General features: G+C 35.0%; 2 protein-coding genes across 3 annotated transcripts in view; one reads left to right on the top strand and one right to left on the bottom strand.

The window, feature by feature from the left end:
* LOC119828181 (serine/threonine-protein kinase SMG1) overlaps positions 1 to 19,660 on the bottom strand; it is an 89,708-nt gene that overhangs the window by 62,149 nt on the left and 7,899 nt on the right. The window lies entirely within an intron of this gene.
* On the top strand, positions 3,481 to 18,237 carry LOC119840732 (D(3) dopamine receptor). 2 transcript variants are annotated; one of them, XM_038367451.1, is made up of 5 exons: positions 3,481 to 3,828; positions 15,374 to 15,891; positions 16,216 to 16,375; positions 17,094 to 17,264; positions 17,482 to 18,237. In XM_038367451.1, the coding sequence occupies exons 2-5, from the start codon at positions 15,521 to 15,523 to the stop codon at positions 17,986 to 17,988; spliced, it is 1,209 nt and encodes a 402-aa protein (XP_038223379.1). In that variant the 5' UTR covers positions 3,481 to 3,828; positions 15,374 to 15,520; the 3' UTR covers positions 17,989 to 18,237. The 2 variants fall into 2 exon arrangements, with proteins under 2 accessions (XP_038223379.1, XP_038223380.1); XM_038367452.1 differs by lacking the exon at positions 3,481 to 3,828 and adding an exon at positions 12,637 to 12,814.

Genomic DNA, 19,660 nt, shown 5'->3' on the forward strand with positions numbered 1-19,660 from the left:
CTCGCTTTTATGGGGTAATGGAAAAGGAAAGGATTAAAGACTGGAAAGAAGGAATGGACTGGGATGGGTGAGGAAAAGGAAACGGGCCTCCGGCTCCCCCACTCACCGTACGAAACACAGTGGCATGCCTACTTCTTAAATGAACCATAAAGATTAATTACATTTATTTATTTTATACATGTCCACCGATATATTATATTCTCCTTGCCTTGGTAGTGTTACGAACCTACTGTATATACTACTTATAATTAAATATTAAACTCTATTCTTTCCATTTATATTACTACACTTTCTCACTTGTAATGGAAAAGTTTATTCATTTTGTTTGTCTTATTGTCACGTCGCAATGGCACGATTATATCGCAATAATATTTGTGTCTGGAGATAGTGAGGCGGCTAAACGGTGACATTTACTATTTTTTTAGAGAGTGAAACATCTCAATCCCACGGCAATTGTATTTGATTTTTCAGGCAGAAAGATGTAATATTCACTTTTGAAATACTTTGAAAATCCTACTTTCTATTAATATTATAAATGCGAAAGTTTGTAAGGATGTGTGTGTGTGTGTGTGTGTGTGTGTTTGTTGCTCTTTCACGCGAAGACTAATGAACCGATTGCAATGAAATTTGGTACGTAGACAGCTGGACAACTGTAATAACATATAGGCAACTTTTTACCCCGATATTCCTACGGGATACGGACTTACGCGGGTGAAACCGCGGGGCGCAGCTAGTTAACTATAAACGTCTCCTTCCTTTACGAAGCCCAGTTTTTGGTGTACCTACCACAAACACTTATAACAAATGATCTGTCACAAATACTTAGAGCCATCAAGATTCAGGTAAGATTACTGCTTGCAAAAGCTGAGATGTCCCAACTGTTTTCTGTTTTTTATTGGTGGGAGGAAAAAGCTTTGGCATGATTTAGGCCGGCTCAGAGTGCTTAGTATCAAGCCGCATCATCTCAAGCGAAAAGTCCACATAATATCATAAAATCACACTGTGAGATAATGTTTTATGAAAGAAAGAAAGAAAGATAGAAAAGTCGTTCAGTTTAATGACATGCTACACAGTAAACTTACAAGTTAGTTTTAGGTACACGTTAAACATATAGAAAAAAAATAATCAATGAAGATTTTAACATAGACATGGGGTCTGTGCAGCATGAAAACATTAAAAACAACACCTGTGCCGCAGATACATCGCATAGTGGGTAAATGCATTTGCTAAACTATTTGATAGATTGTATCATCTGTGAGAGGCATAGAAAATAAAAATACTTAACTAAATCTCTAAAATACAATTATATTATTTTATTTAGTTTAATTTATAACAAATTAGAAAATTAAAAAATTAAGTTATATACCATACGCTTAAAGAAAGAGAGAAAAAGTATTTATTGCCAAAAAATTAAAACGTATACTGATACATAAAGCGTATACCTACTTAAATAAACAGTTTTAAACTTGAAATATCTACATACAATTTTGAGGAAAGTACACTGTATGAGACCTTTTACTATAAAAACTAGTCTTTTATACTTTGGATCGCCTAGTTGTTATTATCCTTATACAAAATGATAGCTATGCTAATTGAATACATATATCAAAATAAATACGCGATTAAACTTTATATTAAAACACGTAACATTTATTTCACAAGCTCCTTACCTACACGTGTACTGCAGAAAACCGTGATCTTGCAAGATTAATAGCATCTATGCTGAAATGCATTGTGTATAATATGGCCACAGAAAAACGGGTATTTACGAGTTAATATGGTTCAAATGATTTTTCAAAAAACTGCTGAATCATTCTGATAAGGCAATGATATATTATTCCTGTAAGCTTGAATGAATCAAATATACATCATATGTTTACCAACATATAGGAGTGACGTTGCAGATATAGAAGAAATGTAACATACGGTGTAATTTATTTGTAATAAGGTGGCAAAGGTGCTGGCGGGTCGCCTGATGTTTTCCGACATGGCGGGCCGCCCATTTGCAGAGTCCTTGTACTCTGCAAATGAATTATCAATGGCAATGTAATGGATAAAATATAAGATACTTCTTCAAAGCCAGCCGTCTACTCTGGCTGGAGAAAACATTTTAATTACTTAACTATAATGGTAATACGAACATCGCTTTAACAAAATTGAAATAAAAAATAAGCACAAATTAAACCAGACGGCCTGAAAGCTTCAAAAGCTCTATGCTTTATTCATGCACGGCTAACTAGTCGCAATCATTTTAAAAATTTCAAAAAAAAATTATAATTTTCGAATGAAAACTACCAAAACGAATGTTTATTTTGAACGAATATTTTCACGAGTACAAAACTTAAGCCCATCCACGCCCGTTATTAAATAGGTCCGCTTTTCAGGCGCTGCTTGAAAAATCTCATTAACCGACTCAAAACGGTAAGTAATTTTAAACTCTCGTTACTCTGTGTGCATCAAAGCAAAACGACAATGCGAGAAACTTAACTGCTGTAGGGAGAAGGCGCATTGACGCGGCTGTCTCGCTGCACATTCCTTCAGATGACCTAAAACCGGGCGAAATACAAATCTAAGTATGCCACCGTATGTATTCATAACGAATGAGAATATCTATTGAAAGATACTGCATCGACTTTACGAGTTGCAATCTATGCAAGGTTACGGTACTGAGAGGAAATTTAGAACATTCTCAGATCGCACTACAAGCTTTAATACATTTTACATTGATATTTTATTGGTACCATTTTATATAGGTTTATATAATCTAACTACGTATTTATATAACCTAATACATCACCTTAATATTTAACGAAATGTGCTAGCTAAAGCCAGACATATAAAGCTTCCTTATTCTAAGTCTATCGAGCCTAACCAATAACATTTATTATACATAATAGTGAAAATGTTTTAAATAATTAGAAAATATCAAATGAACACCACAAAACTTCGATAAGCGCTACTAAGCAATTTTTTTACTCATTTACAAAAAAAAAATGTTTCATATCGACCGTTTGAACTACTTAAATATATAATAATTAAGTTATATTATAAACACAGGATCGAAAATAAGCTCTATACAATAGGTCTTTCTAAGGTCGTTCGAAACAAGAAGAATCCCTACAGAACTGTTTTATTAGAAAACAATGTTCCAACGTGAGGAATTGAAAGCTTCCTCTTTTCATTCAAAGAAAACACTTTCCTTTGTAATTAACCGTCAAGTATATAACGACTCGCAACGAACAAGAAATAATTAAAACAAATATGACTGAATAGAATTAAGAAGTACAGTGGGTATAGATATAACTACTTAGATTAAATATACACACCACTACAGAACTAATAAGCTTCACACGCTCCTCCGTAAAGCCACAAAGCAAAATCTCACATTATAGCCGTCTCCACAAGCCGCGACAATGCAATACAAATATTTTCACGGCAGACTAAAGCTTATTCGCTCACCGCACGGAGACAGACGTGGAGGTTATAGAGACAATCGTAACAGCTAATGAAACAGTAACACCGCAGATTAAAAACAAACTTTCCCCTTCATTAGCATCGCGAAAAACGTCGACCTTTGTTAACGTACGCCGGTGCCCACAAAGGCCGCGAAACTCGAATTCCAAAGAACATGAAGCAGTCGGATGCCGAGCGCCGACGCGTCCGCACGTCACGCCACCCGAATATTATTATCGTTTCGAAATAAAAATCGAAGTTTCAGTGATCGCCCGCAGTGTTGACAAAACAAAAGTGGTTTATGTATTCTGTGATGCGTAGTGGTCGTCGCGGAAAGTACTCTTGCTCGTTCGTACAAATGGAAACACCGTTGAGGTAAATATTGACGATAGATGGGTTTCGCGGATTGCGAGCGACAACTGATATCCGTTTGACAAGTATTTACAGTGCTGTCGAATCGTGTCCGGTGCGTTTACTGTGCTGCACGCGGAAATATATTTCTGAAAACGATAGGACTCTCCACACAAACACTATTGTATCAACACCATATCATATCGTGTAGATAGAAACTTTTAAAACTTGCAAGATTTAACACTATATTCAAAGTTCTTAGAACTCTGTAATAAGCAATCGTTTCGCGTACATTGAACCACGGGGAGATAGAATTAAAAGTCTTTTGCAATTTATAGTGAAGCTCCCTCAGACCTCCTTACGTAAGCATCCAGCTAAACCCCGCCCCCATTTATGTAACCAACCGATTTCGAATCAATTTTATTTCAGTATTCAATTATACTTACTGAAACAGAGGCAATGCTTACCTCTTGACGGACATCACACATAAAGCCCATATGCAAATTTTAATTGATGCCTTTCTTATATGAATCATAACACGAGAAACTGTGACTGAATTATTCAAAGTAGCTTTGAAAAGCTTCCTAGGGTATTTTAAATACACAGTTCTTATATTTCTGGAATTCCCTCAATTACAGTGAAACATTGCTCAAAATGCGACTGCGGCTGTAACTAGGTTGGCCCGACCTTGAGAATTCCGCACGTGATTCAATGACATGTGGCAGCATGCATATGATGTACTGCGCATGCATCACGTACCGACCGAATATTTTATACGTTTCCGCCGTACGAAGCACGAGAGATTCGCATAGCTCGGAGTTTCGGTTTTCCAAATAGGTAGGCATACGCTACATTTAGAAGGCGATAAAATCGGGTCGATCGGCCTTTGTAACTAAATATACTGCTAAGGCTGCTTGATAAGGGGCTATGCTACACTGAAAACCTTCATCTGTTTTACTCGTCTATAAAACTAAATGTTATACAACGAGAAAGCACTCGTTCCGATAATCAAGAAGTTATAGGTACACAATATGACTTGATTTCTATAGGAACAAAAAGAATCAAAGACGCCTCATTTCGCCTGAATTCACTCAACTGGTAATGAAAGCATTCTGGGTATTTTTTCCTTGGGGCGACTGCAGTCGAACGGTTTCACAAACAATACGCGCTCAACTACAGAATTTTTGCTCACTTTGTACAGGACAAAACTCCTTTTTCACGACACAATTTCAGACCCGCATTCATAACATCTAAGACAAACGACCCAGTTACAATGAAAACGAGAAGAAATCGCCAATTCAATACAGTGACGCAAATGAGTAATAGTAAATCTTTTAGGCCCGCAATAAATCGTTCTTCCCCATTATTGGGACCGGTCGCAAGGTCAACACACCCAAGGACAATCCAAAGGCGTTTGCAGCCGATAAGCTCCATTACAGCCAATTTATACTGCTTCTAAATAACTCCCACTTGTTAGTAATGTTGCGGGTGTATTGTGAAGGAAATGGCCGATATCTGCTGGCAATAGAGTTTGGAAAGCCATCAGCGGTCATCGAGAGAGATATTGGACGCGATTGATAACTTTTATACGAACGAGTTTCTATTGAATAACTATCGAAACAGTGAAAGGTAGCATATTGAAACGGCGGAAACGGGACATTTGATAGCATGACTCAACAATGTGATCCATAAACCACAAATATTATTACGCATGTTTAGAATATTGCGTTTTCTATAAAAAATGTATGTAAATGAAATGAAAAACATAATGGGGTAGGTCAGCTTAACAAAACTGAACGCAATATTTTTCAATATAATTAAGTCACAGATCTGTAAAACAATAATAGCGCTAGCCATGGCACGTTTATTGCGCGTTCCCATAAATATAAATATATCCGCAGATAGGAGTTTCTTACGCATATCATACAATTTTAGACTAGTTGAAATCGAGACGAATCGTTTTGATTCTAATTCCTGTTTATATCACGATACAATGTTACTGCTTTAAACATAATCCAAATACTCGATCATGTAACGCCGATCGTGTAATTTCCCTTTCTTTACACAATAAAAAATCAACCTTTCGTTTACAATGCAATAAACAAAACTAAAGTTCAATGTTTCACTATATCTTTATAAACAAACATATCCCTATATCGGAGCATAAAATACGCCATATTATCGACCATCTTTCAAAGCATCTTTAGCAAAATCGAGATTTATTAGGTTTCTAGAAATCAAAGTCATCAATTGACTTTCTCGCTCACAGATTCACTCGACGAGTTTGGCATCAACGCAGATCCGTTTAACACAAATACCGGAAGATTATACCAGCTTATAGTGATTGATCTCTGCCCGATATCGTATTGTCTTCACTCGTGTTTACATCACTGCAATCGTAGTGAGAACGAAAATAGATGGAAATATGTTACGCAACGATAGGTGAACTAGAAGTATGAAAGAAATAGTAAAATGTGACTACAGTTGTCTGTCTACATTAGAGCCTATAGCATTCAGGATCCAATGGTGGAAGAATTTTTGGAAAACGATCCAAAAATTCCTACGATTACTTCAAACAAACAACTATTCAGTGTTACGTTATCATCAATTGCGTTAATTTATTATATATAATCGTTTTGACGGCGAAAATAATAATTTCTAAACATAATATAAAATAAAAGCTCGCACTATTGGTCCTAACGTTTTCCTATCAAACATCAGATCGAAACAGTAATATCTATATATCCTCCAGTTAAGCCCTAGACAAACCTATCCCAAGCTATATAAAGCTATACAGTAGCTGTATATAAAATATTGTGATTGTAACAAAATGGACAATAGCTATCGGATCGAGCTTGCGTAACTCATTTCACGGTGTCTGCCCCCAAATAAACCGTACTCATCTCGACTACTCACGGCTCGTGATTGGCAACATTTTGGCGGGAAATTTCCGTATTGACTTTATTATTAGAAGACGTATTAATTCAACAATATACGAGGTAAAGGTTAAGGTTGTTTGGTGTCTATAGAGAATCTAGTTTTAGGCGGTTTTTAATATTCGATATTGCGTTTGGAAATTGTATATGTCATGATTCATGTTTCGATTTAGGTTTGGATTATTATTATCAGCTTACATCTTCTAAATTCAAGTTTTATTTATTTTCTTCTAATTTCAAATACAATAAATTATAAAAGAAATGTTTATTTTATTCTTATCAGAAAAAAAATCTTCAGATTTCGATTGGAACTTCAATGAATTTACAGTTTATTGTCACAGAAATTGACGTATAAAAAAAACTACGAGCAAAAATTACGTACATATTTCAAATTTGTACAATCCTTATAAAACAATTCCGAATAAACAAAAAACTCGTATAAGCGAGTTACCAACAAAGTGAAGTCTATTAAAAGCAAAACTTCCAGAAATATTGTAATGGTGGAGAAAGCAAAGTGTTTCGATGGAAATATTTTATTGAAAATCCTTTCAAATGGCAAAGTTTCAAATGACAAATTGTTTAAAATGTTTGTTAAAACTTCTCGAAAAGGTTATAAAAGCGATGAGCTCTATACATTTTCCTGAGACGAAAATTTGGTTTTAAAAATAATAAAATCGGTGTTTACATAAAGAAAAACTAATATGTATTAAGTAGGTGTCGACTACTGGCAATACAATCGCGACACAACTCCCATATCATTATACAAAATGATCCTTATCGACACACTTATTCCACACTATACGTAATAAAGTACAATAAAGATAATTTAATTTTATAGGTTGAAGTTAATAAAACGGCGCGGCGGGGAGAAAATCTTACCTTTGTTTCAGAACATTAATTATAACATATTTTTATATTTTGAATTTTACTTCTTAAATATAAACTCGATATTTTTACTAATATTATAAAGCTGAAGAGTTTGTTTGTTTGGACTGGCCCGATTTGAAAAAATATTTCGGTGTTAGATAGCCCATTTATTGAGGAAGGCTATATATGTACCACGGGCGAAGCCGGGGTGGACCGCTAGTTAAATATAGTCTCTCACAATCACGCGGAGTATTTTGTATTTTTGAATATTTACAGATTACATAAACCCACTCATAACTACATATTAGTCAGTATGAATGTAATATCTTCCCATTAACACTCGGCTGTGAGACTAGAAAGCCGATAATCGCGTCTTGCACAACAATTCATAAGCATTATTTGAATAGCCTCAGCAAACAGCACGCAGAACAAATATATATCTTAATTTAGCGGTTTGGGTATTTACCACTACAGCGGATAAATCATACGCGGTTACGAAACAGAGATGGTTGTGTTGTGCTTGGTAAGTGAAATATTAAAAGCTCGCGTTGTTATTTACATTTGCGTTAATGCGCAGTATATTTACGGAGCTTCAACATGTTAACAATACATTTTCTAATGAGTCCACACCAAGTATCCGCCAGATTTATTTGACCTTCCATTATAAATTTACACTTCTGAATAGAAACATCGCAAAAACTATTCTTTTTTTACGGTGATAGCGTGTAAAAGTAGTCTGATTGATTAAATCAAGTTAATAAAAAAAATCTACATTCTTATATAGAAATAAAAACGAAACGGTGAAATCAAATCGTGCATACAGTTGCGTATATTTGATACTTCGTGAATGACAGCAGCGAAACATCAGCCGCGGAGACGCGGCGACAGAAAACCAATCTTAATCCGATAATAGTGACAAACCCAGATGACAGACTAAGTGATAACCTGTTTTAATATATCGCAAATTGATACTGACAAATTTCTTTATTATTTTTTATCACTGCATTGGACTAAAGACAAGAAACGGTTTGTTTACTTCGGATGATAAATTTTTCTATTAGTGTTAAATAACCATTTGTATATAAAAATAATGTTTTCTAGTTGTAATAATAAACTAGATGTTAACTAGCCATTACATCATACTAAATCATAAAGTTATGTAACTTGAGCCGGAGATAATCTTTGTCTAAGAAGTATGAGCCAGATGAATTATAGTCACAAAAATATAAGTTTCCTTTCCATTTTAACCGACTTCAAAAGTTTGATCATATTAAGTATTCATTCGAATGTATTTTTTATGCTTTTATCTCATAATATTTTGTGAGTGAACCATTTTTTATGATTATTTTATTGATTGAAAGCTGGTGCCCGTCATGTGGTACCAATTCAAATTTGCTCTAGTTTTCACAATTCGAAGGCGATCCAGTTTCTTGTTATAATTACTCTTTGTTTAACTAACAATTTCTTAAATATATTAAAAAAGCCATCTAAACCGTTAATTTCCTATGTTAAAAATCGGCATAATTATATGAACGCATTGTGTCCTATAAAATCGAACTACCCTCGCCTTCCAACAAAAAAGAAAAGCTTGAAAAATGCCCGTTCGTTAACATCAAACTATACCAAAATACATTTTAAACAAACAGCCTCTGATCCCACTGAAACCCAGTCAGTCCATGGCACATCCCGGAAACAATGTCGCAAACCGTAAAATTGCGAACTTGTCTTAATAGCCATCGTGTTGTCTAATTGTCCACACAACTTCCTCGTGCTACCATTTTAGATAACCATTAAACGAATCAGCCGTAAATGGATGGATTAATGGGTGCTGAGTCACGTTAACTGATCCCACAAAAAATGTATCATTCAATTTCCTAAACGTAGCTAAGGATCTGTAAGGAGTTTGCCGTACTTTGTTCAGTTTTAATTTTATAAAAATACACATTTACCATAGCTGTTTTGAAATTTATATAGCCACAATCAAGTAAAAAATTAACCATACATTGCCCACTCTAGCCTTGATATATTATTTATTTATTTGCTATTTGTATAGAGCACAAAAAATAACAATTTTCAGCTATAGTACGGCAGTGATTATTTTAAAGCAATTCAAATTCACACTAGGCAATATTTCGTTACACCTATTTCGTATTGTATGCCTTTATTATGTTCCACAGTAATTACTTTTATGATGTACTTCAAACGCGTGGACTTAAAACAATTAGAGCATATTGTTACACAAAGTAATTTAATGATTCCGCACGAGAAAGTACCTACGTATTAAGTATTTGTTAGTTTTAATATTAAACCGTGCATTAATGACATCAAAATTATTTAAAAAATTGATTAATTACTCCACGATAACAATCACAAATTCTGAATAGATATCCATAATTATTTTAGTCCATTTTTTATCACCCCATTAAGCATCACTTCACGAATCCCGTCGTCAATAATATCAACTATTTACTATAACCGGTCTGGAGACATCATAGTCAGTTAGTGATAATAAGTGAAAGATAACAACATCTGAACAAGATCTCATCACGTATTCACCAAGCATTCGCGAAGTGAAATCAGTAAACACCTAATTAGACTCATTAAATCCGAACTCTACACTCTCAACAATTAGATTATACAATATAAAATTTCGGAGCACTCAGCCCCGCTCCAATTCACAAGCCCAAACGTCTGCTGAATATCCAAAATGTTCTTAATAAATGAGCGGGCAACATTACCTCGCTGGATGAATACGTAATGTCGTCAAGAGCCAGTTAACAAGAGAGCCCTTTATTATTTCAAGACTCATTGCCTATTCCAATACTATCACTGCTGCAAAAGCACCCGAATCGGAAACGTGAAATATCAAAATCACATCGACGGTTCACCCTTTTAATTGGAGTGCGGCTATACAAACCGTTTGATATTTCGATTTTAAAGCTTCAATATCTTTAACCGTACTTAATATATTTCAATTCAATAGGAAAAAAAATCTATAAATAGGTACAATTACCTTGATTTTTTTACCCCAAAATCATCTCAATCCCCTTTTCCCTTAGCAACCAACCTTGGCTTGAAAACCCGGAAGACACTGTCGCATGAATCACATATTTAAGTTAACTTTAATGCTAACCTAAACCCTGGATGCCACTTAGTCCCGCGCGTGCTTCATAAAACGTTTATTTATTTCTGCAACGTTTACCAACCCTAATGGAATACTTTACGACAAGTGATCTCATACATTAGGACTTACAAACGCCGCGTTGTCTCCTTGCCCCTTTAATAATCCCACTCGCTCCCAACAATTGTAGGAAACTAATTCGCCGCAAGATTTCTATATACGTCGTTCAATTAAAAACACCACATCAATTATATCGCTTAACGATCGCAGTTCTGTACCAGTCTTAATTATTTTAAATATAAAACTGAAATGTTTTAGAGTTTTAAGGTCGAATAGCGACGCTTTATGAAACTCGCTAATGAGGGCTTTGACTTTGCTGAGCCTTTTTAATGCCAGAACTAAGGCATTTCATTTATATTATATTATGTTGAGTCCTATCTTTTCATAACAAACTATACTCTTTGTAAATTATTCTATCGAACCACGGTTATAACATTTATAGTGCATAGGTTTATATAGGTGTTTATATAAAACATGCAAGTAAGACCAAATATACAAAACGTCTATGCGAAACGTGTCCTTCGCTAACATCGATCCACGAATGTCGTAATAAACGACTCACTCCAATTCAACCCTAAAACCATACCAATTTTATAAATTACGACATTGACATATCTAATCCATCATCCGATTTTATTATTATCTGTTTTATTTTGAAAGAGGAATTAAAATATAATATCAATTGCGACAAAGTATGATCATTATTGTACTCTATGCCAAACTGCCTCCAGTGCAGAATAATTAGAAAAATTGCGAAGTTAAAGTTTTTAACTAGTTCTGAGATCGAGGGTATATTATGAAACTCCTACGGTATAATTCCACGAATATATACCAACGAACAAATATGTAGCATATTTCCCGAGAAAGAACAAAAGCTAGTCTTTCAGATCTCAAACTGTAATTATATTTTGTATATTTATTAACTTGGTTTCGATGTGTCTATTTTCCAATGCTCTGGCCTGGCACAAATGTCGGATTACCAACGCGATTGGTTAGTCGAGCTGCATATCAATGAGTTAGGTCTGTCGCTTACTGCGCCGTCTAATATCTCACGGCATTATCTTGAAAACGCTCTTAAATATTTTAATTACTTTCTGCAATGTAGACATTCCTGGAGATAGATTCCTGTTGAATGTGTTTAAAGGACCGTTTACATACATTATCATTCAACTATATCTTTTATTCCGAATATTTACAATTTAACATTGAGCCCCCCAATGACACACGAATAAGCATTCATCACACTTGACACAAGTAAATGCATATTGTCCACCACTCCCATCCAGCACATTCCTTATCTTGCAAACGTTTTCGAGATCAGTACAATAGAACCTCAACCGATATCAGTCAGTGGTGTCCACTGACTGATATAAAGGGCTTTAAAGCCAGCTTGAGCAATCGACGCTGTGCACAGAATATTGGGTCTCGATTGCCTTTGCAATGATAATGTTTACAAGGGTAAACAGCATTACTGAGCCGTGAGGGTTGCATTTACTGGATTATTCCGTTTCACTTCGCACCAGTCTTTATTTACATTCGAAGTAAGGGGTTTCAGAATTTATTTTCCCTAAATTTGTTTTGCTGTCGTGCTTAATGCCTGTAAAACATTTGACCACCATTAAAATGTATGTATCTTATTCAAAAACTGTGAACAACTACATAGTAACATTTCCGAGTACATATATAAAAATCTTTATCATACACAATTCCACATGGATTGAACCTCTGCTAGTGGGATGCTTACGTCATAATACAGTAAACCCGCTATTCATATCTCCCTGGCTTAGGCTCGACGTCAGTCCCGATAATTTTGTTTTCATATATATGTACGGGGGGTGAGTTCAAGTATCTAAAGGGCGAGGGAAAGCTTTATGAGGATGTTTGTGGGGTGCGTTGACCACTTGTGTAAACAGTAACAATATAACTGCCCGAAGATCCGTGTGCTCGTGTGGAAACATTTGATTGCTTTCTCCAATAACGCCTATTGAAATAATTACCGCGCCCGCATCACGGCTATTATATAAAGGTTAGTTAAAGTATTTTATACACAGTAACATGTATACAAACAAATAAGATTAAGAAATATTAGTTTCCATTTGAAGCGGCTACAATAAGATGTATCGCAAGATGGGTTTATGATATCCGATTGAGTTAAGTGCATAGACAAATGGACGATCTGTTTTTCGTGAATTCTATTGGTCGTCACAACACGTGTCTGATAAATAAAAGTACACATAATAAAGCTATCATACTAAATACTTAACCATCCAGTTTGGATTGATAGCATAATAGCACAGCATTAATCCCAACTGCGATCAAATGCTGAGTGTGGATTACTGATATTTCCTAAAACGATAATTTACGGTAATGGATAATGAAGCTCATACATTATTTAACAGTTAAACAATCAACTACATTGAGCACATTAGAGCGATTAGGTGGAAAACAGAAATACATCAAAGTGTGATGTGTTCCGAATATAACTATTAATGAGATTAAGCTATTTTAGATCATTCTAGTTTGGCTATTATAGAAAAATTACATAAATATATCAAAACAAAATTAAACAAATTAATTTGTCTTTAAAAGTTTTGAAAAAAAAAACTTAAACGTTTAAAATCCGTTAAAAAGTTTTTAATTTCTAAATGTATAATACTCGCGTGAAATCAAACACATGAAAATACTATTTAAACGTTTTGTTAGACCATAAAAAAGCAGACTTAGTATTTATGCCATATGTGCCATTGACTTTTTTATTAGAATATCTAAATATTTTGATAACTTTAGAGACTACGCAAACCCCAATTTAAGTTCATAATTATTTTAGCCGCTAGGTGTTTTGTGTCAGACAATAACAACCTCAAAAGATGTTCAACCAGAAACTTATTTCATTAACCTATTTCAGCAGAAATAAAAGACCTAACCAAGTTAATTATACATGGATTACGATAAATTTGAGCATAATCTGGTATTAAGTAATTCTGTATGTAGGGTATACGTTATTTATACGATATGAACATCAAAATTCTGTTTGAACCGAATAATTATCCCACACATCAGCTAGTCAGATAATTATTGTGGCTTTCGTGAAAATAAATTATGTGCCGACATCATACCAGTTGCAATTACATAAATGGATATTAAAGATTTATGAATGTACTAGCTGCGCCGTGCGGTTTCACCCGCGGACAAACCCGCGGGCAATAGCAAGTATTTGTATAGACATGTCTCAAATAAACTATATTATTGTACAGTTTTATTAACATCCATTCAGTAGCTTTAATGAATAAATTGAAAAAAACTTATCTATTAAAGGAAATTATATTTAATGTTTTACTTACATTACCCTAATTTTTAGATATCTGTTTAAGAGTTAGGAAACGCCGTTAAAAGTCCAAGTATAAATATAGTATAGATTTTTAAAATAATTAATAAAATTATACGCATATTTATATGCACGTTACAGTTGTAATAAACTATATCTGTTATACTTGAAATCATTTGTTATGTGCCCGTATTAAAAATCAACGAAATCCTCCCATTTCTGTCGATCGATATCGTAACTAGCAAGGTCGGGAAACTTATGTAATGGCCACATTAAATATAAATGTGACCACGAAAACTCCAACACGCTGCGTGAATACGCGGCGAAGGCATAGGTACATCTTTGTTTGAATTATACAATAATGTAATACACACGTTTAAAGAGGTCTTTTAATTTCATGCAAGCTAATTATTTTGAAGCCTATTGCTAGCCTTATGTAAGATGAGTCATTTTTGGAAATATATGTTTGAAATTTAACTTCTTATGTAAATTAAAAAAAATACCTCGTAATGTACTTTAATATATAAGATTAATTAATGCGAGTTTTGCTACATTTACTTCCACGATAATTTACTGAAGTGTTACGTAATAAAGTTCTGACAAGCTTTATACGAAAATGTTTTTATTGGACGTATTGTTTGTTAAACGATATGTCAACGCTAAATCATACTTTCTGCGTCCATACTGATTCTCAGATCTCTATCGCTTTATATTCAGACTTTTAGCAAACAAATTCGGTAACTTATCCATACGCCATAAAAATGTTACTGAAACATTTCCGTAATACGATTTATATGAGATTATAACTTTATGAATTTCAAATAGTCTCAATCTATTCATGAAATCACACAAGTTTCTGAGCAAACAAACATAAGATCTCCAAGTTATCACAACAGACGTATAACATCTTACGGCTGCTTAAATATGTAGCTGAATCGATAAAGTCAAAGGTCGCTCCTCGCTGGTCATAAATATTTCAGTGGACCAGAGCGCCGCTAACGAACAAATTGCTAGCAAAAAATCGTATTAATAATGCAGCCATAAAGCCTGTTGTGGAGTAATATTTAATGCTTCGACATTAATATGTACCGTGATTTTTGTTAGCACCTCTCCAACTTCCACTGCTTTTACTTAAATGTATTTAAATTTATTCTGCAAACTCAATTCTTATTCAGTATCCAGACTGTCTTTAACAATACTCGTGTATAAGTTATTAATCGACCAATTCGCCTGTACCAACTACCAATCCCTCTGTTTCAGATACCGATGGTGCTCAAAATAGACGAGATGCTCGAGCCGTGCTAGTGTTGTGCAAAAATGTGTTTGACGTTAATAAAGTGCGTGTAAAAGTTCGACACCACGTCGAATCTGTCGGAGCTATCGCTGGCGCAAGCGACCAGCGATGGTATGGACTTTGTACTGGGCAACGAGAGCGATGCCGGGTGGAACGTCACCGAGGAGGCTCCTCCCGACCTCTACAACTACTGGGCGTGGAGCATCGTCGACGGCGCCCTCATGGTGCTCATCATCAGCGGCAACACGCTCACCATCCTCGCCGTCACCATGAGCCGGCGCCTCTCGTCCCTCGTCTCCAACCAATTCGTACTCAACCTGGCCATTTCCGACTTGATGGTGGGTCTCACGCTCCCGTACCACCTCGTCTTCTACCTCAACGACGATTTCGGCAAGATCAAGTGGTCGTGTCTCATGAGATTCATTCTGATAATACTCGCGTGTCTCGCGTCCATTTACAACATCATTGCGATCGCAGTAGACAGGTAAGGATGGTTGGAGATCACGATCTCATTTTCGGTAAACTTACAGAAATCTATTGCAATCTTGAGTCACGAACTTTGCATGCATTATCTAGTGGACGATCTTATAAATAAATGTATCTTAAATGTTTTTGCAAAATAATCCGTAACCTAACATATATCTACATCTTAAGTCACGTCGCATCGTTAAAATAATACAATGAACAGAGTACTTTCTAAATTGACACTACTGTAAATAAATATTTCTAATGAAACACAATGACATGATGTAAACTTAAGACAAACGTTTCAAACATCTATTCTAACAGAATTGCTTTCAAATTCCAGGTACATAGCAATAGTTCACCCGCTCCACTACAGCCGGTACATGACCAAGCTGATAACGAGGCTACTCATGAGCGCCACCTGGTCGATAGCCGTTTGCATCAGCTGCATACCAATCTTCTGGAATGACTGGCAGGATGGCGTGTCGTGTGAGATGAATGTGGTTCGTATATTGCGTACACCATATATCTACTTTTCTTTAACAGAATTCTTGCCTTATTGAATCAAATATTACGAAATATATAAAATAAATAGAGTGCTGTAGGACATATTTTCTAAGAAAAAATACAAAGTCTAAAGAATAATAAAGAGCAATCCTCGTCGTACTTAATATTATATTTATGATCGTACCTTAGAACTGCGCCTGAAGGGATCCTACTATCCAATACATTATATATAACGTAATGGATTCTATGCCAAAAAAAATTCCTAAGTACCCTAGGGTTATCCAAAACCCATCGTCCCGTCATTCAGTAAACATGATAATGAATATTTCAGCGATAAACACCGATAGCATATCTGATATATATTACCCACGACTTTTCTATAATGAACAGATAATTGTTTATTGAGTGAAACTGAGCATGGCTCCAAACAACTCGGCAGTGTTCGAGAACTATGTGTTATTATGTACATATTAAATGAGGGGTTTTATCTTCTTCAAAAACAAAGTATTACTTGATAATTAAAATCTTAATGAGTCACATGAACAATTTCGAAACTTTCTAATTAAACTTCGTACATGTGTATAGTTTAGCTGACTTCGCAGATCGTAATTGCTGGTGTTATATAAAATATTTATATAAGAATCTTTTGCTAATAATGTGATATCATGTACCGTATGTTATGGGTGAATATCATGTACATATTTGAATTTTTAGGTGGTCCCAAAAACATACACAACGAGCATCCTAGCGCCAATGTTCTCGCTCATCTGGATGGTGATGTTCATCCTGTACTGGCGGATATGGCGGGAGGCGACGTGCCACGCGCGCCGCATGCGGGCCAACACCTGCTGCCCCGCCAGCGCTAACGATTGGAAGAGCATTCAGGTAGCTGTTGCACCTCGGGATTTTATAATTAAGTTTTTTTTTTATAATGATTAATACGTTACTATAGAATCAATCCTATTTTGTAATTCACAAATCTAAAATACAATTAAAAAAAATTAGCAAATCAACTCTTTGTTGAATTTGAGTTTCGTGGCTTTATTTAGAAACCGTTAACATAATTTGTTATAAATTTTAACCTAATTTTTATCTATTTCAGGTAGTCCTTCTAGTCCTGGGTTCTTTCTCCATATGCTGGATGCCATTCGTGGTGGTGGCGTGTGCACAAACGCTCCCAATCATCCACCTCCAGAACCCCATTGCGTACAGACTGACTTCATCCCTAGCGATGTCCAATTCTGGCATCAACCCTCTAATATACGCGTGGAAGAACGCTGGGTTCAGAGCGGCGTTTGCCAAGTTGCTGCGGTGCAAGAGACCAGACACGTCCGAGTACCGGGGATCACCGGCTCCAGAAAGGAAAAGGGGATCTGTCGCTCTTCGCGAAGGCTCTATCACACGGTCTACGCCACCAGCAGGCATATCGAGCTTTGGCGGAAGGCCAGCGCGTCTGGTATACGTCGAGCACGAACCGGACACATCTCGGTGTAGAATTATAGAAAATGCCGGTTACATCGACAGCGAGAGAGGAGACACGAATCCGTCTTACGCCCCAGACGGACCTACCCCTATCCATAGGCCTACTCGAACCCCAGATGTAGTGTAGTGTTAATTTAAGCATAAACAATAGACATTCTGTGGGAAATGTGAAACGCTTCTAGTTTTAAAATAGTTTTTGGTACTCTACGGCTTTCGGTACCGACTTGATCAAATCTAAGCTCAAGTTTCTAAGGCTTTATTGTTGAAATCTTATTCAAATTCTAATATGTTTCCTGCCGATGGATCAAATGTACGGATGAATTGTTTATCTTTGAAATGTTTTAAATAGGTTTAAATAAAATTTGATGTGTAATTATAATATTATGTAACTTATGAAATCTGACTTTCATTTCATATCTTTCAGACCTACAAATCTTTACACGGGATATCAGATTTACTTTAAAATAAATAAAAGACAACAATAAAATACATAAATGCATAACCCACGACATTATCTACATACATACATACATACATACATACATACATACATACATACATAAATAATTGAAATTCTGTAGTTTCAAATTAAATAGGTCACAGAATGCTTGCAATTTAAATCAATCATTAAAATAATAGATCAATAGACCAGTAACTTTCATATAACAGTGAGAAAATACATATATATGTATATAAGCCAAAAAATATTAATATATGATTCCATAAATTAATATAAAGGTGCACAACGACCTGCACTTCTAGTTCAGTTATACTGGACATCAATTCAGTTATTTGGGAAATTTTAACGCGAATATTCTTGTTCCCCTTTAAAAAGAAAAAGGAATTGTTAAAGGCATAAGTACAATAAAATCAATAAAGACTATTTGCAATGCCAGTACCGCCTTGAATAATGTACTTCAGGTATTTGCTTTTGCATACTAAACTCTGTTCAGTAGTTGCTAATGCCATCTATGTGGAAACATCGAAGACTGAGAAACTACAAATTTCGCCTATGACGATTTGAGAGCGACTGCATATAAAACGAACAGATGGCGCTGGTAATAAATTAACGTATGAAAAAAATATACACACCCGAGTAAATATGTATTATTTTTGTATAGAGAAACACATTTAATTTTAAAGGTATTAATCTAGCAATTCTAAGCAAAATCAGTTATATAAAAAAAGATATTTCTAAGTATAATATGAAACAAGTGAACTAATTTAATACCAATTTAATACATACATATAATCCGTTTGTTTACCCGTATGAAACAGATGTTATTCCAAGGTAATATAATAGTATATAAGATAATAGTTTTTCTACGAAAAGGTTGTCAACAAAAACAAAATAACTTATATACGCGACTGAAATATTATAACACATAATAGAAAATAAAATCTGTTTTCAACATTTAATAAGATCCCATAAAAATGATATTGAAAAATGTAAGTTACTTATCGACTTTGATAAAAAAATTGTACATTTGTCCCAAAAAATACTACACAATATAAATACAAATGCTGCGGTGAGGCCCACACTGAGATCCCCCGTGAGTGTGATCCCCCAGGCTTAATTTCTTTTAAATCAATACAGCAATATCCTTAGCTATTTATAAAATGGTTCTATATAAGACCTGTTCTTATATTGCCTTTCGAAACCTGTTTTTTACAGACCTAACAGTTCATCTATTTTGTCCCTAGTTATTCTACATTCTACCCTAGCATTTTAACGATATATTTTAACAAATGAATAAAATAAACTCACCTCAACCCCCGTCACACCGAGCGCCGTCACC

Source organism: Zerene cesonia, chromosome 7, assembly GCF_012273895.1.
Source record: "Zerene cesonia ecotype Mississippi chromosome 7, Zerene_cesonia_1.1, whole genome shotgun sequence".
Taxonomy (NCBI): domain Eukaryota; kingdom Metazoa; phylum Arthropoda; class Insecta; order Lepidoptera; family Pieridae; genus Zerene; species Zerene cesonia.